This window comes from Letharia lupina, assembly GCF_014066315.1.
Source record: "Letharia lupina isolate WasteWater1 chromosome Unknown contig_10, whole genome shotgun sequence".
In the NCBI taxonomy this organism is placed as follows: Eukaryota; Fungi; Ascomycota; class Lecanoromycetes; order Lecanorales; family Parmeliaceae; genus Letharia; species Letharia lupina.
The window spans coordinates 1,552,390-1,572,096 of record NW_023502979.1 but is presented as its reverse complement, the minus strand read 5'-3'; the positions used below and the strand labels follow the sequence as shown (position 1 = coordinate 1,572,096).

Sequence of the window (19,707 nt, the reverse complement as noted above, 5' to 3'; positions counted from 1 at the left end):
TGAGCATTTGCTTCTAGCCTTTTCACCTAGATGCTCATTTCCGCACAGTCCACGAACCAAAACATTCTCGCACAACTCATTGTCGTTGGGGCCGCTACCGTCACTTACTCTGCGCGAGTACATGCCGTAAGGTAGTCATGAGGAATGAATTTATGCAATGATCAATGCGTAGAAAATGGAAGATGTAAAAAAGATGATGATGAGATGGTAAAAAGAGTGGCCGTGTCGGGCCAGTCCATTAATACTTTATTGGCGACTGGCTTGAGGATCAGCAAGGATGATGATCCAAAAGTACCTTAGTCCCTTGGGCCCCCCTTGTTAGTTCGGCCGGCTCATCTTTTTGTAGAGGTGCCTCCGCCCCCGCCGGTAAATTTGGCGCTTGTTTTGCACACACACAAATCCCAACCTGAATCCTAGCATATCTTTGCCTTCCCTTAGTCTTCCCCCCCCCCCCCTCTCCCTTTTACCGAATTCTAGGCCAGGCCCCGTTTGACAACTCTCAAACACAACCTCTTAACTTCTAAAACACCCAGCGCTTCCCCCTCCCTTACTCGTTCCCAAACATACATCCAAAATACCTTTGTGCACCCATTTTCTCTTCCCACGTCTCACTTCCCGTCGCTACAGCTTCTCACACACTTCATTCTGAGGCGTCCATTAGGTCGTGAAACAACCGCAGGCCAGTGTTTTCGCTTGCCCATTCATTCATCAGCCTTGCCGGTGCAAGGTTTGGAAACAGGCGAAATCGACAGCACAGGCAGGCCCTGCACTTTTGCCTTTAACCTTCCCACCAAATCGTGTCAGCGTCACTTCAAAACTTCTCGAGGCCGGTACCTGCAGAACGAGATTCATTACATTCGCTCCAAACTGCCCTGACACCGTTAACCATCTAATTCTCCACTGCCTGACACTGCTTTTCGCGAGCTGCGAGCTGCGAGTGACCCGCCACAAGCACCGCCCACATCACCACCTCCTGCATCCTCCTCCCACGACGAAACTTTCTTCGCAAGGGGATCACAGCAATTGTCTGCCAGCTGCGGGGTGAAACAGCGCCATGTCAATGTACTCTCAAAACAACCCAACGGCAATGGCGCCGCCGCAGAAGCCAGAAACCTTTATGCTCTCTGATGCAGCGCAACAGAGTCTTCCACAAGATGCGCAAGTCGCACTGCAGCAGGTCGATAATCGTAAGCATCCCCTCGTGTTGGTATCCGAATACTACGAGGTGACAGCTGGGCGCACTGCCCTGCGATCCGTGCTGCTGGCATTGTGCGGACTTGGGCTAACTCCGTTGCCAGTCAAATACTTTCTCATCTCTGCACCCGTGGACTGGACCCCCGATCAATATATTAGAAGATTCCTCTTGCCAACGGGCGAGTATGTGTCGTGTGTCTTATGGTAAGAAGCCTGATCCCCTGGTCCAGCATCCGATAGGCAGTCCTGATATCGTGCAGGAACAATTTGTTTCACATCTCCGGTACAGATATCGTGCGATGTCTCTCCTTCCGATTCCAAGCCTTCGGACGGCCAGTGAAAAATCCGAAGAAGTTCGAGGAGGGTATCTTCTCAGATCTGCGCAACCTCAAGTCTGGCACCGATGCATCGCTCGAGGAGCCAAAGAGCCCCTTCCTCGACTTCATGTACAAGAACAACTGTATCAGAACGCAAAAGAAGCAGAAGGTGTTTTACTGGTACAGCGTGCCACATGACCGACTCTTCCTCGATGCGTTGGAAAGAGACTTGAAGAGGGAGAAGATGAACCAGGAAGCGACTACAATGGCAGTCAACGAACCAGCTCTTTCATTCGAGTTCGACTCCTCGCAGTCTTTGTTCGAGCAGCTCACAAAGAGTCAACAAGCAAACACCTCATCCTTGAACGCTAGTTCGGCATATTCGCAATCGACCTCGCCAGTCCTGCGTGCAGTGGACTCGATGCCCCCGCCACAGATGGTCCCCAGCTCAATGCCCACGGTCACCGAAGATCTACCGCAAACTATGGGTGCTTATTCTCAAGTGTCCATGCCTTCTACCGCTGCAACAAACTTCATAAAGCGTGAGCAGGACTATGGACAGCTGCAGTACGATCGAAACGGCATCCCGCTCACACGAGTGCACCAACGACACACATCCATGCCCGCGTACATGGAATACTCCCCGGCCCCTTCCTTCGTCTCCTCGCAATACGAAGACTACAGCCAGCGAGGTATGTCGTTCGAGCCTGTCACTCCGCCTCAGCATGCACAAAATCTAGCGGAGCCAGCGTACATTGCCAACGAAGACACTGGTCTCTACACAGCCATTCCTGATAACTCTCAAAACTACAATCCCTTGATGCATTTGCCTACTGCCAACCTCTCGGGAGGCCAGTACAACGCCACTCAGAGGTATCCCTCGAGTAACGTCTATTCCGTTATTGAGGGATCTCCTACCTACAAGCAGAGGAGAAGAAGGTCTTCAATCCCACCGAACGTGACAAACGGTGTCCCAAACACTACTGCTACTGCTACTGCGACTGCGACTGCTGCCATGCCCCACGCACCACACCGTCAGAGCGATCTTCGCCGGTCGGTGTCCGCTTCAGTTGGGCCAGAAGAGGGAGATGGCGAACATAATTCACCACAACCGGGGACTTTGGCCAATGGCTACGCCAACATGGTGCAGCAGCATAAGGAGATGTTGGAGCAAATGTCCCGTCATACCACGCCGTTGCCCACTCTGGAAGGTAGCCCAGCGCCACACAACCTGGGCATGATGCCGCCACAAGACAATTACAACGGGTATCAGGCCGAGAACATATCCAGTTCAATAGACAACAGCCCGGTAGCTGCCCGAGGTGATAGGCCTGGACCCGTGCGGAGAGCCCGGAGTGCGACTCTGATGGAGCTGGGTCCTTACCCACACAAATCCCATTCGTGCCCAATCCCCACCTGTGGCCGTCTTTTCAAGCGATTAGAACATCTCAAAAGGTACGTTTGATAGGCTCTCTTCCCTCCTCGACGTTGACAACCCCTGGAAATGTACCCCCAAATAGTTTTCCCTTGTGGGGGACAAAATCTGTGAACAGTTGCCCCTTAATTTCCGCAACCGCTGACAGTTTTCCGGCGCTTAGACACGTGAGAACCCATACTCAGGAGCGACCATACGTATGCCCACACTGCCAGAAGGCTTTTTCACGGTCTGACAACCTTGCTCAGTAAGTTTACGCATTACGCATGTCCAATTCATGATCATTCTGGGGGCTAACTAACCCTTTCCCCAGACACCGCCGCACACATGAAGCCCGCCCCGATGGCGAGGTGGGCGCCTACAGCGACGAAGATCTTGAGGCCGAGGAGAATGAATTTGGGGTACTCGATGATGAATCTCCACCACCGCCGGACCACAGCTTCATGTCGAATGGGTTGACGAATGGTTTGACCAATAGCCCAATGGCCAATATTACAGCAGCCTCCATGCGACTGCCAACCACCGGCATGGGAACAGGCCACGTCATGGCGCCTCCTCAAATGATATCGACCCAGCATATGCTACAGCAACAGATTTAAAGCGCGTCGAAATGCCTGTGTTGGTTGCTGTATAGCATGCGCCTTCTACCGTTATCCGTTACATACTCACGACGTCACGAATTCCCTTCCTCGTTTGCTTAATTCTAATTTCCTTTGAAAGTCACTTTATCATGGGTGGAAGCCCATCCCTCTCAGCTGATTAGCTGAAGCTTGCATTTGCGGTCCCCCCAATGTACGTATTACGCATGTCATGCTAGACCCGAACGACGCATGGTGTCGGAGAGAGGCGGGTCGGTCGGAGAACAAAAGGATTGTAGAGTAAGATCTGGCGGGTCGGCCGTCGGTGGAAACGGGAAGCAATCCTTGCCATGATTTGTTCCATGTCTTGCTGCACTAGACACCTCCCTTGGCCTTGTCGGCTTCTTGCCCAAGGGGGTTTTTTGGAAAGAGATCGATATGTTCATAGATGGGCGAAATCGAAACACGTTGTTGTAATGGCGGAAAGGAAATACCAACCTTCTTCCCCGTCCGTCCTTACAGACACACTCCCTCCCTCCCTCCCTCCTCTTCCACAACACACGCACGCACGCACATCCTTCCTCCCTTCCTCCCTCCCTCCCTTCCATCCGTAACTGATAAGACCAACACCCGTCTCCGATCCAACGCATAGACAGACAGACAGACACATTCATTCATTCATCCATTCATCCAGCCAGGATATCGACAAACCCCCCCAAGGGGCCCAAGTAGGCGAAAGCGTTCAAGGAGCAGCGTGAGAGCTTGTGTGCAGAATGGGTGCTGGGAAAGAGAGGGGAGAGAGGAGGAGAAGAGAGGGGAGGAGAAGAGAAGAGGAGAGGGGAGAGGAGAGAAGAGTGGGGGAGAGAGGGGGAGAGAGGGGGAGAAGAGGGGGAGAAGAGGGGAAGAGGGGGAGAGAGGGGAAGAGAAGAGAGGAGAGGAGAAGAGAAGAGAAGAGAAGAGAGAAGAGAGGGGGGGGGAGAGAGGGGGAGAGGGGGAGAGAAGGGGAAGGGGGGGGAGGAGAGGGGAGGGGAAGAGAGGGGGAGAGAGGGGAGAGGAGAGGAGAGAAGAGAGGAGAAGAGAGGGGGAGAGAGGAGAAGAGAAGAGAAGAGGGGGAGAGAAGAGAAGAGAGGGGGTGCAGTAGATGGATAGAGAGGTTTGGGGGGTGGGTATGGGTCCCTCATCTCCGCGATGGAAGGGGGATGGATCGGCGTTGCAAGGCTTGAAGTGAGAGGGATTTCTGGCTCATACGAAGGAATTGGAGAGGGATTCTTTTTGGAAAGGGAGTTCGGACACGCCCCTTCCAAGCGGCATTGAAAGCGGAGGGTATCGCCCTTCATTGAATCCATAGTGATCGAGCATATTGCCATCGAGATAGCCTAGGCCGACAAAATCGGTATCGAATAGATTCCCTCACCACAGGCCATGCACCGTATCGAGTCTGTGAAGCCTGTCCAATGCCCGGGTCGAAAATTCCTTGGCTCATCCCACTCCAACTCACACCGCTTCCCCATCCTGATGATCTCTCAAACCTCTCTCCTCTTCCCCGGTCCCTCCCTCCCGCTTTCTTCCGTTCCCCTTAACCGGCTCCGCGTCTTCCCTGATCCTCCAAGTGAAGACCGCTGCAACCAGTGCTGCTAGTCCACCAAACCGAAGTACCCACCCTACGCTAGTATCGTAGGGTTCTCCTCTCTGTTTCTGCGCGAGCTTGAAGATGGCACTCGACACCAATGTCGAAACGATTTGGGGAGCTGCAACGGCGACGTTGTGAAGACCAAGTATTACACCGGCTTGATCTTCTGGCTTGTTCTTCGGGTTGGGGCCTCCCCGCCGGGCCTCACTGTCTCGTTTCGATATTTCAGCGCTTATGAGAGCAAAAGGAGCCCACAAAGAGAGAGCCCATGGCAAGCCGACGACGCCGGCCAAGACCGTGGCTTGAGTCGGGGTGGAGATAAAGAACGTCGAGGCCATGCAGAGGGCGAAGAGAATATGGGAGAGTAGCCAGGCACGGCGGAGGGTGAGCCATTTTATCTGGCAAAGGTCCAAGAGGCGGCTTAAACGGGCGTGAAGCGTTGGAGATGGTGAAGGTGCGGACGGAAAGAAATATGTACTTGCGGAGAGGGTACCGGGTGTCCCTGGAGTGTGGTGCGGCGGAGTGGAAGGAGTCTTGGGAGGAGGGGCGTGGTAGGAGGGAACGACTAGGAATGGGAGGAGCATGTTGGAGGTGAAGGAGGTGATGGCGAATATCAAGAGTGCGAATGTGCCAACCCGCGTGGCGTCTTCCCAAGCTTTGTCGATTTCGGCTGGTGTGAGGTCGGGATGTGAGGCGAAGTAAGGGTTGACGTGCAATTGACCGATCCAGGTTGTGATGTAGAATAGAAAGCCGAACCAGCCCATCCAGTTGAAAAACTGCACTTCGCAGACTTTGCGACTCTGGGGGGGAAGTCGACGTATCGAGTTGAATACTTGGCGAAAAAAGCTGAGGATCCCAGGGTTAGCCTCGGAAGGGGGGCCTTCAAAACGAGGATCGCGTTCGCGGATGTAGAGAGAGGTGATCACGATCGTGCCGCAGAGGGAGACACTGGCGATGACACAGAGAACCTTGAATTGTGTATTGCCTAGCCAGGGGAAGATCTCTGGGAGATTCACGTAGCCGGAGATGTATCCTAGAATGTTGCCGATGCCAGTGATTCGGCCAGCCCACGAATTGGCGTCCTCCTGCTGATGCGTTGGTGCATAGTCAACTATGAAGGCGCGGACGCCCGCTTGAACTTAGAGAATGTTAGCGACATTCATCGAGAGATGTGACTCAGAACTCACCTGTATTGATTGCAAAATCTAATACGTATACGAAGATGATTGCGAAGATGATTGAGCAGACTTTGACACCATGCGATTCTGGATTCGCGCCGAAAAGCCCGAGAAATCCGTGCACGATTTCCCTCGTCTTGATGATTTCGGAGTCAGCATGACTCTCTCGGGAGAAATTCAGGATCGCGAGATATGTCTTTGGAGCAGAGAACTCTTGAGACATAATTGGAGGTTCATAAGACGGCATAAATGGGGAAGAATTGCGTCAAAATGTACAACGTACCCAGGCCAAGCATAGAAGGGAAATTGCCGTAGCGAATGCGCCTGCTAGCATGAACCTACGCAGATTTCGGAGTCAGCATTGTTTCTTCGAGGCAAGAAGCCTAAGTTCGGAGACAGGTGCAGGAGTGGAAGGAGGGTTTTGCTCCTGGACTATGTCTTGCGACTCATGTTTTGGTACACATTGTGGAGAATGGCTCCGGATCACACGTACGGTACCCTCTTCCCCCATGGTGACCGGCAATTGTCACTTCGGATCCCGATGTACGGCTGAACAAGAGTACCAGAGAGCGGCCCAGCAATCCATACGAAAGCGAGTAGGGACTTGCTCATGCCCAGTGAAAGAAGATATGGCTGTTCATCAATCTATTAGCACACAAGACCCGTCTGATCGGGCCGCTGTACTTACAGAGCCATTGGACAGCTCCGTCGCCCACGCTATTTGTAGCCTGTGTCCATCCTGTCAGTACTCAATTTTTCTTATAGAACGCTGACAGGGTACGGGTAGAGTACTCTCACCCTCCGATGCCCAAGGTCAATATGATGAGGTAAAATGTGCTCTTAGATTGCTCCTCTTCCCCCTCGTTCCAGTCTAATAGTGCTGGAGAGGTACCGCGGTCCTCGGGTCCACGCTCATCCTGGGACCGCTGTGGTGAAAGCAGAGGCGAACTCTCATTCAAGTTAAGGGATCCTGGCCTACTTCGGTCTTTCGCAGAACTCAAAGGAGACGAGACATGACTTTCGGTCGTTCCTTGCTGCCGAGAGCTTTCCTTCGACAGTCTGGAGACAGGGCGCGATGCTGATGGATCCTGTGCCATGAAACCCGACGCTTCGACCGTGATGGTTTGGAAAAGGTAGGCAGCGGTAGAAGGCGAAAGTGGGAGCCTTGTATAATCGAAGCACTTGTCGATTCGGACGAGAATTGATTTGTGGTCAAGATCCAAGAGGGTCTTATGAATTCTTGAATGGGTCCATGGTCTGCTGTTTCCTCTGCACTTGGGCTGAATGACCAAGTCAGGCGCCCGTTCTGGTAAAGAAAGGATTCCCAGGCAGCTGTCTAGCGAGAGATGTCTCTAGCCTGGGCGAGCGATCGATCTTTGCGAGACTGTACTGGGACATGTAGGTAAAGAAGGCCAAATGTCAACAGCCAGCCTCGAAGCTTGAGGTCGGAGGTCCCGCTTTGGTGGGGCTGGGGCGGGAGTGAGCACTAGCGCAGATCATCAAAGCCATCAGTAAGATATCACCCTCGAGGCCTCAAGACATCGAGCAAATACTTAATGCAAGAATGTCCTGTATCCACGCAGGACAGTACAATAATAGCAGGTTGTGGCTGTAGTTCCTAAGTCCGCTAGGGAATTTTGTTGTAGCCGCGAGGTGCATATTATCGGTTATCGGATTGTATAACACCTCTAGTCCCGCCAAGGCTACCATTCTCGCGACAAGTCTTGGCGTAGATCAAGTACCTCACTGCGGAGCTTCAGTAACCATCGAAAGACGTTCGCCAGATGATGTGTTCCCGTCTTCGTAATATCACTACCGTCACACAGGTTGCCTTGCCGTGATTGCTGAGGCAGATGCGTTCGTCCCGGGAGCCGCCTGGAAAAGAAGCACTTCGTCGGCATGGCTTCGCTCATGGGCAACGCCGTCTATGAGCTTCTTAGTATGATGCCTTACCCCCTACAGAACGCTGGACTTTTTCTGACACTCCGACTCGTATAGAAAGACAAGCCGACGATGAGGCAGATCCGGAAGATGGCGGTGAGTGGACTCTCGGCGTCGGGCCAACGACTGGATGGCTGACAGAGGGAATCTACAGAGCCGGAGGCTGGACAGAAGGAGATTTTCTCCTCCTGGGCATTGTTCATTCTGATCATGCTGCTCATACTGGCTTTGTTTGCCAGTTATATGCTACAGCACAAGAAGATACAAGCGATACACGAAACGGTGATCTCAATCTTTGCTGGTGGGACTTTTTCTGCAGCCATTGGCTTTGAAGTAATGTGTCGACTGAACTTGTGTAGGCATGGGCGCCGGTCTGATAATAAAGCTGACCGAGGGAACATTCATCCAAAACACCGTCAGCTTTAACTACCAGTTCTTCTTCAACCTACTCCTTCCTCCGATCATCCTAGCCTCTGGATACGAACTACATCAAGCAAACTTTTTCCGCAACATTGGCACTATCTTGACATTTGCGTTTGCGGGGACCTTCATTTCAGCTATCGTGCTAGGCTTGTTTTTGTGGTTGTGGACACGGATACCTCTTGACGGCTTCCAGATATCTTTCGTGGAGGCAATATCAGTAGGGGCAACGTTATCGGCTACGGACCCAGTCACTATTCTGGCTATTTTCAACACGTACAAGGTTGACCCAAAGCTGTACACCGTCATCTTTGGAGAGTCGATCTTGAACGATGCAATCGCCATCGTCATCTTCGACACGGCACAGAGATATAAGCCGGACGGCAATAGGGGCGGCTCTCTGACCATCGTTAGTTTCTTCGAGGCTATTGGTATATTCTTCCTGGTGTTCTTCGGGAGTCTCATCATTGGAATCATCGTCGGCATTGGAACGGCCCTCTTACTGAAATTTACCCTTGTTCGCCGATTTCCCAAGATTGAGAGCTGTCTGATCATCCTGATCGCATACGCAAGCTACTACTTTGCCAATGGAGCAATGATGTCAGGTTCGTGCAGGCTGCAAACATAGATGGTCGCTTGTGGTGGCAATGCTAAATATTCGCCAGGTATCGTCAGCCTTTTATTCTGTGGCATTACCTTGAAACATTATGCGTACTACAACATGTCACGACGTACACAATTGACTACGAAATACATGTTTTCAGCACTTGCACAATTGTCAGAAAATTTTATCTTCATCTATCTCGGACTGACCTTGTTCACGGAGACGACACTATACTTCAAGCCCTTATTTATTCTCATTGCCATCATCGGCATATGCGCGGCAAGATGGTGTGCGGTATTCCCTCTTTCGAGAGCCATCAACTGGTTCATCCGCTACCGTGCAAGACGGAGAGGGAAAGATGTGGCCGATGAGCTCCCTTATTCGTATCAAGTAATGCTTTTCTGGGCTGGACTACGTGGTGCTGTCGGGGTGGCCTTGGCTGCTGGTTTAACTGGAGCCAATGGTCCCACTCTACAGGCTACGGTTCTTGTGGTGGTTGTCCTCACCGTCATCATATTTGGCGGCACTACCGCCCGCATGCTCGAGATCATGGGCATTCGGACTGGCGTGGTCGAAGAGATCGATTCGGACGACGAATTTGACATCGAAACAGCTACAAATGGTACCTACTACAAAAGTGCGGGCAATGCAGTGGGCTACTTGCCACAGCCACGGAAGGGCAGCGGTGTTCCAGTTGATAGGAACGGTCTCCGCGTCAATGGAGGTGCGGAGTCTGGATATAGTAGTGGGACACCCAGCGTCAGCCCTCCAAACAGACCAACATCCCGCAACAACTCTACTGTCGGTCAGAGGGAGAGGGAAGCCGAGTTCGCGCGTCAGTCTTTGTTGGCTCGAGGAGACAATGTGCCCAGCGAAGAGGAAGATTTATACTCTGATAGTGACCTTCCGCCAGCAGCTCGGGCTCGGCCACCAAGAATAAAAGCGTCTCCAACCAGGGGTGACCCTCGGGCAGCAGCAGCAGGATCATCTCATGCCGCAACGAACCACCCGCCAAGCGGGGATGTCGATCTGAGTGCCACCGGAGCATTCAGCCAACTCTTTTCTGGCACATCAGAAGAACAAGCGGCGTGGTTCACACAGCTTGACGAAGGGTTTATCAAGCCCAGGCTGCTGCTGGATCAGAATAGGAAGGGCGGCGGCGGCGTTTAGGAAATGACTTGGGATGGTTTAGTACGGTGATTATACCACATGATGAATGTATTAGATAGCCTGGGAAGGGCATACCTTGCCTTAGCTCCGTTGTAGAATTAATCCATGTCGTTATTCTGCAGGTGTCGTCGTAATCAAGGCTTTGGTGGCCTGGACGGGAGAGCGAAGATGAAATCTCACATGGGACAAGAATTGCCGACAAAGGGCAATGAATGTATGGAGGCAGAAGTATGCCCCGATGACATCCGTGCATATATGCGTGGTAGGACAGGCAAAGCGGCAGCGAGGGGCAATTTTGGTGAATGTAGGCCGCATCTGGTTGGTGCAATGGAGAAAGCGAGCCGGAGCTAAGGACAAGGATAAGGCTCAATAATGAATTGGATCAAGGGCACGTACTACTCAGCTTGCCCCCATGAAACAAGCATGCGCCCGCTGGATAAGAGTACGTGAAAAGAAGATCACGCATTCCAAAGAGTAATAGTCAGTTTATGATAAAAAATAAGATAGATGAAAAACATTGATGTGCAATGATGAGAGAAAGAATTTCCATGAGTAGTCGTAGCTGCAGTGATGAAATCTCAGTAGAAAGTACTCCGCCAACGAAGCTTCCACTCGATGGGTAGGCAATAATCTTGCTCGCGTTTGGTTGCGATTGACGCTTCCAGCAGGCCGACCAACACCATCACAAAATGGAACGCCATCCTCCCGGCAATCTCTCCCACATCATTCCCCCCTCTAAATCATCGCAACACCACAATCTAACACCTCCTCCTCGTCGTTCCGGTCCAAAATCATCGAATAATATCCACGACCCTTGCTGACTGACCCACACCCGCGCCCTGTCTGGGCACAATAAGATCTGCGCCTGATGTGGCTTCATTGATGACTACATTCGCCCACAGTTCAACCTTCTGGATAGCCTCATTCCCTATTCCAACTTGGACACCATGCCACCCACCCATCCAAGCTCTCTTGACTGAATGACGCCCCGAACGACTCGCCAAGGAGATCACGCATTTACCTTGGCTGCTGCAACATCAAACACGATGCACTCTCCTCCAGCCTCAGTGACGCGGAGATACCACGAGGAAAATGATCGCCGGCGAAGGGATTATCATCCGCAGTCGCCGACCCATAGTCATCCTTACTCGCCTGGTAACGGAACACATCCTCCTTCACCCTACCATCAATACTCCTCTCGACCCTCCACCTCTGCAACCATGTCACAACAACCTCCCGCCATTAGCCCGCGTCTAGGACCTCCGCCTTCTCCCAAGACGAATGGACCTTCACAAAACGGCTCGGCATATTCCCATAGAGATTCTGACGGCTCTACACGCTACGATCCATTGTCGGAACATCGTGAAATGCCAAGTAAGAAGCAATCACAGTACAACACACGCTCGCCGGGTCAGGTGAGTCTAGGTCCTTTGGGCAGTGAAGTGTGTCCAGCGTTCCATGTGGCTGACTATAGTTGTGGTGTAGACTCGAGACCCGGCCTCATATTCTAGCCAGTACTCAGATCCAAAAGTTTCTCCAGTCACATACAACTCCCCGACCGGTCACCTCTCGCAGCGCTCGCCAACATTACCGTCATCCCATGCACATCCACCCAGTAGACATAGCTCCATCCCACAATCACCTGCAAGAAGCGCTCTTGGATCCCCAATACATCCGCAAAGCGGCTTCAACTACACATCGCGAATCAACGGCTCCATGGACCTACCATCTTCTCAAGGAAATATTGATGAAGATGATGGTCAGATCCGCGCAAAGGAAGAGCCCAAGGCTACAAGGACCGCAAACCCGATGTCTTTCTCCAGCATTCTCTCAAGCAATGTTCCTGATCCCCCGAAATCTACTCCGCGGTCTACACCTGCCTTGAAGCCGCTAAAGAGTTCTTCGCACACCCCGAACGGAGACGTCAAACCTTCACGGACAGCACCGAGAAAGTCTGGCTCAAAACGCACTGCCTCACCAAAAGGCTATCTGGCCCCGACAAAGCATATTGTTAAGGCCGAACCTGAACTTCCCCCTCCTGCAAAGAGCTTAGGTAGCAGCAAGCTGAAGCCTGGCTCAATGACCTCAGACAAAGAGAACGAAAAGGTCAAGAAAGAAATGGCAAAGATAGATGCAACGCCGTTGAGTCCTATTGAGTTACCAGAATATGAGGCCGACAAGCAGAAGCATGCCAAATCTTCCCAGAAGCGACAGCGGGATGTTGAAAATGGCGAGGAAGTCAAGCGCAAGGTATGTTGACCACTTCTCCCCCTCACTGTTTCGTCCAAGCTGACACAGAAATATTAGCGCCGTCGCACCGCTGCATCCAGGACTGTTTCGCTCCAATTGGGTGCCTATGCAGATTATGGTAAGGAGCGATTCAGACAAATCAACGAAACTCAAGCCCTTGAAGAGGTCCAACGCAAAGAGGTCCAGGACGAGAAGGAGCGCAAGAAGGACATGCAACGCAAGCGCCGACGCGAGAAGACCATACAACAACAGACCCAATTGCAGAAAGAGGCGCTCGAGAAAGTCAAGTTGGCTGATGATGAAGCCGAACGAGAAAGATTCATGAGAGATGCGCAGAAGGCGGAGAAGAAAGCGAAAACCACCAAGAGAATTCTAGAAAGGGGTGACATACCGGAAGAGATTCGTGAAGTCACACCAATGGCACCAAATCTTGAAGGTGGTACCATGAGCACGTTCCAGAGTGCCAGCCACCTTTCGCCTGAGCCACCCCGGAAGAAGATCAAGGGCCCTTCTGTACGACCGAAGAAATCAAAAGAGAAGAAGCAGGCCGAAAAGGATGCCGCTGAGCACGGTTGGGCCTTGCAGGAGAGGGAACGGGACGACTTGGTGTTGATAGCCCCGAAAGAAGAGAACCGAAGAGATACTTATCCAAGAGGAACAAAAGAGGTCCGGCCTAGAGAGATCCCGAAGGATGCTTCACCGGTTACGTCGACGTTGACCAATTACGATTCCAAAGGTTTCCAGCAGGTCTATGATTCAATCTGGAAAGACATCGCACGGAAGGATGTACCCAAGGTTAGTAGAATCAAGGACAATTCACTATCGATAAAGCAATCCAATCTCCGGAAGACAGCCCAGCTGGCAGCAAAGGAGGCTCGGAGATGGCAGCTGCGTACCAACAAAGGTACCAAAGATGTGCAAGCGCGAGCCAAGAGAAGCATGCGAGAGATGATGTCCTTCTGGAAACGCAATGAGAGGGCAGAGCGAGACCTACGAAAGGTCGCCGAGAAGCAAGAGCAAGAGAATGCAAAGAAGGCCGAAGCAGACCGTGAATCCAATCGGCAAAAGCGCAAGCTCAACTTCTTGATCTCGCAGACGGAACTTTACTCCCATTTTATTGGTCGCAAGATCAAGACCGATGAGGTGGAGCGATCAACAGACAGTGCAGATGTTAGTGTGTCCAAGGAGACTGTTCAACCAGGCAAGGCAGATGCCCATGCAATCACATTGCCGGATAGCGTAGCTCAAGTCGGCAGCAAAGTCACCAATTTTGAGGATCTCGACTTTGACGCCGAGGATGAGACTGCCCTTAGACAAGCTGCAATGGCGAATGCGCAAAATGCCGTTCAGGAAGCTCAAAACAAAGCTCGTGCTTTTAATGGCGATGATAACAAGATGGCACAATTCGACGAGGGCGAGATGAATTTCCAGAACCCCACTGGGCTAGGCGACATTGACGTTGCTCAGCCCAAGATGCTGAACGCCCAATTGAAGGAATACCAGCTCAAGGGGCTCAACTGGCTGGTCAACCTGTACGAGCAGGGCATCAACGGGATTCTGGCAGATGAGATGGGGCTAGGGAAGACTGTGCAGTCAATATCGGTAATGGCCTACCTCGCTGAGAAGCACAATATCTGGGGTCCCTTCCTTGTCATTGCACCTTCGTCCACGTTGCACAATTGGCAACAGGAGATAACACGCTTCGTTCCCAGTTTAAAGTGTCTGCCTTACTGGGGAAATGCGAAGGATCGAAAGGTGCTACGAAAGTTCTGGGATCGGAAGCACATCACCTATACAAAAGACTCGCCATTCCATGTCCTCATTACCTCATATCAGCTGGTTGTGCAAGACACTCAATACTTCTCGAAAATCCGTTGGCAGTACATGATTCTGGATGAGGCTCAAGCTATCAAGTCCTCGCAGAGTTCAAGATGGAAGAGCTTACTGGGATTTGCTTGCCGAAATCGCCTATTGTTGACCGGGACGCCAATTCAGAACAACATGCAGGAGCTTTGGGCTCTGCTGCATTTCATCATGCCCAGTCTCTTCGATTCCCACGATGAGTTCAGCGACTGGTTCTCCAAAGACATTGAGAGTCACGCCCAGAGCAATACCAAGCTCAACGAGGATCAGCTTAAGCGACTGCACATGATTCTCAAGCCGTTCATGTTACGGCGTATCAAGAAGCACGTTCAGAAAGAGTTGGGCGACAAGATCGAAGAAGATGTCTTCTGCGATCTGACGTACCGTCAACGCGCATACTATGGCAATCTCCGTAATCGGATCAGCATCATGGATCTTATCGAAAAGGCTGCAGTTGGTGACGATCAAGACACAGCGACTTTGATGAACCTAGTCATGCAGTTCAGAAAGGTTTGCAATCATCCTGACTTGTTCGAGAGAGCCGATACAAATTCACCGCTGTCATTGGCACACTTTGCAGAATGTGCTTCCTTCATGAGAGAAGGCAATAACGTCAATGTTGGCTATTCCACAAGAAACTTGATCGAATACGACCTTCCGCGCCTACTTTGCAGTCCGGAAGCGAGACTTGATGTGGCAGGCCCTAACAACTCAAAAGCCGGGTTCAGAGGCAAATGTTTAACTGAACTGATGAACATCTGGACGCCTGAGAACATCCAAAAGAGCTCATCGGACAATGCCACTTTCTCCTGGATGCGATTCGCCAACATATCAGCAACCGAAGCGTACAGAGCCTCCCACCAAGGTGTGGCCGAACGAGCAATTCAGCTTGCCGGAAAAGCCTCTCGTCTTGCACGTTTCAATGTCGTGTATGATGAAACTGAAGAGACTAATCACACTCCTGCACATGCTCTCTTCAACATCGTGGAGCGAAACGATCGCCGCCCGCTTTGCAGTATCACTGCAGAGAGCCGCTTGCACAATCTCTTCAACATCTCGAAGAATACGTTCGAAGATCAGGGGTTGAACACGATCGAACAGTGTGCTAGACCTGGGGCTTCAGCACCACCGATCCAAATCTCTTGTTCAGACCAGGAAGCGCGCGTCCAGAAGGAGAACACCATCTTTAATATACCTTTGCGAAAGGCACTCTACGGAGTATCGGAGAAAGACGAAGCTGCACTCATCGAGGCCAAGGTTGATCCAGCTAGATACCCAGTCGCCAGCCTCCTTCCACAGCCGTTGTCACAAAAATCCCGATTCACCAACATCCACGTGCCTTCGATGCGGCGCTTCGTCACGGACTCCGGCAAACTTGCGAAGCTTGACCAGCTTCTTCGTCAGCTCAAGAACGGTGGCCACCGCGTCCTACTTTACTTTCAAATGACCCGCATGATCGACCTCATGGAAGAGTACCTCACCTACCGCAACTACAAATATCTCCGACTCGACGGCTCCACGAAACTCGAAGACCGAAGAGATACAGTTGCCGACTTCCAGACAAAACCAGAAATCTTCATCTTCTTGCTTTCTACTCGCGCTGGTGGTTTGGGTATCAACTTGACCGCCGCCGATACCGTCATCTTCTACGACTCAGACTGGAACCCTACTATCGACTCTCAAGCCATGGATCGCGCTCATCGTCTCGGACAGACCAAGCAAGTTACAGTCTACCGCATGATCACTCGTGGCACTATCGAGGAGCGAATCCGCAAGCGAGCCTTACAAAAGGAAGAAGTCCAGCGTGTTGTCATCTCAGGCGGTGGCGGTGCAGGTGTAGATTTCAATACCCGCAGCAAAGACAATCGGAATAAGGATATCGCACTCTGGCTTGCGGATGACGACGAAGCGGAGCTGATTGAGAAAAAGGAACAGGAGATCGCGGCGAAGAGCGAGGAGCAGGGGAAGAAAGGTGGGAGAAAGAAGACTGGAGGGAGGAAGAAGGATGTCAGTTTGGATGATATGTATCATGAGGGTAAGACACCCCTCATATCTATCAACAGTGATGGACAACTGTACTGACGGTGCTTTTGCAACAGGTGAAGGACATTTCGACGACGGCAGCAACAAACCTTCCGGTGCTGCCACCCCCATGGAAGTGCCAGAACCCACGGCGCCGGGGAAGAGAAAGGGCATCAGTAAAAAAGCCAAGACGGCGAAGCAAAGACTTGCTATCGCAGACGGCAGTGGAGCTTGAGGGAACAGATGTGTAAGCTAGGAGACAGGAGTCAAGAGGCAACAACAAAATGGGGACATCAATGGAGCATCATATGCGCGGACTGGTTGAAAATGGAACGGCCATCTACCGGCCGAATTTTGTACGTTTTGTAATATAGATTGCATGTGAGCATCGATGTGTCGAGTGCATTGCCGGAAGGAGAAGGAAGAGTGATTACCAGGCACAGAGGCTCTTGCGTCCAACCATAGCTGTTGCTTGCCAATGATGAACTTCAGTCTCTGAGCTATCAGGCAAGACTCCCTCTAAATTACTCGTACAGCAAAGGCCTTGGATCAGGAGTCCGTTATTAACATTCGCCACTAGATTGCTATGCTATTATGGACTTTCCCTTTAAAAGGCTGCTCTCTTAACATCATGATCCAATACTCCCGAAACGTGCATCCAATGCAATCGACAGGACCAAACCCATGTACAAGAAAAAAGAAACCACGCCCTCGCTCTACGTACCAGCCAGGGCCTGCTGCCTCATCGTCTGCTCGAACACCTGCAACGCCAGCGCTGGCTGGTAATACGGCACTTCGTGCCCCGCTCCATACACCCTCAAGAAGCTGAGGTTGTCGACCGTCTTGAACGTACCAGCTTCCGTCCCATTGACCGTGTAGGGCGCCAGTGATTTGGCCGCGAAAGAGGAGGTGCCGGAGTAGGTGACAGCGTTGGCGGAGGAGAGACCGCCGAACCAGTTGCAGATCCAGTCGGCGTCGCCAGCCCACATTACTACGCGGATGCCGCTTTGGACGACGGTGGAGAGAGTTGGGAGGAAGTTGCGGGCGTCTGTTTTGGGTTTGTTAGCGGCTATTTGTGTAACCGAAGAGGTAAGCTTACCGTCCCCGGTCGAGGTGAATTTGTTGTAGGGGGCATTTGCGCACTCGGTATAAGTTGCTTTGGCACCGATTGCGCTTGTGACGGATGGCTGGAGTAGGTAGCTAGAGTAGGTGGCTGGTCTACGCAGATTCGGGAGTCAGCATTGCTTATTCGAGGTAGGGAAATGGAATTGCAAGACAAGTCTGGGGAGTAGAAAGGTCTTCGTGCTCCCGACACATATCTTGCGACTCAACTTCATTACCTAATAGGAAGAATCAGCTCCGAAGTGTACGTACGGGTATGGGTCATTGCTTGGTTCACGGATGTCGTAGACATCGAAGTCGTACAATGCAACACCGCCGTTGGCTGAGGTAGAGCTAAGGGGACCTTCAATGTCATTGTAACAGGTATTGTCGGCGTTCTCACAGGCAGAGTTGGTTCCCGTAGTGGCGGTACACTTCGCGAGAAGAGGCGCACAACTCTGTGCATTGGTGTTGGTGAACTGTGTGTGCTGGGCTGCAGTGATAATGGGTTTGTAGGTGTTGTTGAGCGAGTAATCGATGTAGGCTAGCTCTTGAAGTGCACTATCGTACCAGCCATTGTTGATGCCCAGGGCTATAAGATCGATATTGTCACCCTTCACGCTTCCGGCCTTTATGGCCGCGTTCTGAGATGCGAAATAGCTAGCAAACTCAGGCCCATAATGTCCTCCATACGATTCGGTGAAAATTCCGAATTCGCGACTCTCGTACTGGGGAAATTGTGCGTAGAACGCTTGTAACAATGTCCAGACGTATGGGGCGGCCGTGACCGTGCTTGTGACTGAGTCCGTACCGTAGGAGAAACCGGTTCCAATAGGCTGGTCAACATACAACATATTGGCGTAGGTGTTGAAGCTGTATGGGTTGAGAGACGGGGTGGAGTCACCATTGATGAAGTGACAGGGTCCATTTTCGACGAAGAGCCCGATGGAGGAAGAACAACCAGGACCGCCGTTGAACCAGGTAGCGAGGGGGGCCGTGGTGGGACTATTTCTAGCTTCGAAGAACCAGAACCACCTACATGCTGTCAGGAAATGAGCGAAAAGGGTGAGAGCCGTAGGAGACCATACATGTTCATGTTCGTGCCCACTGACAAGTATCCTGAGTACTGGTTCACGCCGGGCGTAGTCTCACAGATGCCGGAGTTAGTGACGAACTCAAGCTTGGCGCCAGTAGCAGCATGCTCAAACACGGTATAATTAGTACCATCACGTTCGACGAAGGAACGTTTGTCCTTGGCTTGAGAGTCATTGGGAAGGGGGGAGGCGAGGGCAAAGGAGCTCAGGGCGAGCCCAGCGGAGATGACTTGGGAGGAGAAGCGCATGTTGAACAGTAAGAGGAAAAGTAAGAATAGTGTGAAGAACGACGTGGGTTCTTTGGGAAGACATTGCTTGGGGTGTTATATAGAGAAGGCAGCCAAACAGGAACGCATGTCGAGCGGCGGCGAAGCATGAGTGAAGAAGGAGCTATGTGTCTGGTCCGAGTGGTTGTTAGGCACTCGGAAGCAGGAGGCACACGACGTCGATCCAGCAGGTGCATATTCTTCGAAGGGCGAATAGAATGAATGTTTGTGACAAGCCAAGGCTATATTATCACAGGATGAGCGCTAGTTGGCACCCTCCTTTTTGAGATTCTTGTTCCGTTGGGCCTAAGAACCCAGGTACCATATGCACGATACAATAATAGGTAGATACCATGATCCTGGTCCTTTCGTTATGATGTTTTTCCTTTGCTGCATACAAGCAGGAAAGTGGAAGATAAAGGTCAATGTCTCATTGGACCAGGCTTCTTTCTTGGCGTCAAGAATGGAGGTATAATTCGTATTTCGCCACTCATTTCGTAGCCTGAAGCACAATTTCCCCTGAGCCGTGCCTGTGACTGTGACTGTGATTGTGCCTGTGCCTGAGCATGACTATGTCGATGTAGTGGTTCATATTAGATTCTCTGTCTGTCCGCTGGCTGCTTGAGAATAATGAATTGATTCAA

At 51.6% G+C, this 19,707-nt stretch overlaps 5 protein-coding genes across 5 annotated transcripts; 3 read left to right on the top strand and 2 right to left on the bottom strand.

Moving 5' to 3' along the window:
* Positions 1 to 1,087: 1,087 nt before the first annotated feature.
* Positions 1,088 to 3,545, top strand: HO133_000443 (uncharacterized protein; the record flags this gene model as incomplete). Its single annotated transcript, XM_037291382.1, has 4 exons — positions 1,088 to 1,398; positions 1,455 to 2,966; positions 3,110 to 3,193; positions 3,260 to 3,545. The coding sequence occupies 4 exons, from the start codon at positions 1,088 to 1,090 to the stop codon at positions 3,543 to 3,545; spliced, it is 2,193 nt and encodes a 730-aa protein (XP_037152817.1).
* Positions 3,546 to 5,018: 1,473 nt separating this feature from the next.
* HO133_000442 (uncharacterized protein) lies at positions 5,019 to 7,429 on the bottom strand (the record flags this gene model as incomplete). Its single annotated transcript, XM_037291381.1, has 6 exons — positions 5,019 to 6,292; positions 6,342 to 6,468; positions 6,616 to 6,670; positions 6,826 to 6,965; positions 7,021 to 7,060; positions 7,131 to 7,429. The coding sequence occupies 6 exons, from the start codon at positions 7,427 to 7,429 to the stop codon at positions 5,019 to 5,021; spliced, it is 1,935 nt and encodes a 644-aa protein (XP_037152816.1).
* An 802-nt stretch (positions 7,430 to 8,231) lies between these two features.
* On the top strand, positions 8,232 to 10,467 carry HO133_000441 (uncharacterized protein; the record flags this gene model as incomplete). The annotated part of the gene is made up of 5 exons (XM_037291380.1): positions 8,232 to 8,271; positions 8,331 to 8,369; positions 8,428 to 8,574; positions 8,633 to 9,298; positions 9,359 to 10,467. 5 exons carry the CDS (start codon positions 8,232 to 8,234, stop codon positions 10,465 to 10,467), a joined length of 2,001 nt encoding a protein of 666 aa, XP_037152815.1.
* Positions 10,468 to 11,513: 1,046 nt separating this feature from the next.
* Positions 11,514 to 16,837, top strand: HO133_000440 (uncharacterized protein; the record flags this gene model as incomplete). Its single annotated transcript, XM_037291379.1, has 4 exons — positions 11,514 to 11,882; positions 11,953 to 12,717; positions 12,775 to 16,615; positions 16,680 to 16,837. 4 exons carry the CDS (start codon positions 11,514 to 11,516, stop codon positions 16,835 to 16,837), a joined length of 5,133 nt encoding a protein of 1,710 aa, XP_037152814.1.
* Positions 16,838 to 17,318: 481 nt separating this feature from the next.
* HO133_000439 (uncharacterized protein) lies at positions 17,319 to 19,045 on the bottom strand (the record flags this gene model as incomplete). Its single annotated transcript, XM_037291378.1, has 4 exons — positions 17,319 to 17,650; positions 17,702 to 17,820; positions 17,977 to 18,738; positions 18,792 to 19,045. 4 exons carry the CDS (start codon positions 19,043 to 19,045, stop codon positions 17,319 to 17,321), a joined length of 1,467 nt encoding a protein of 488 aa, XP_037152813.1.
* Positions 19,046 to 19,707: the final 662 nt, after the last annotated feature.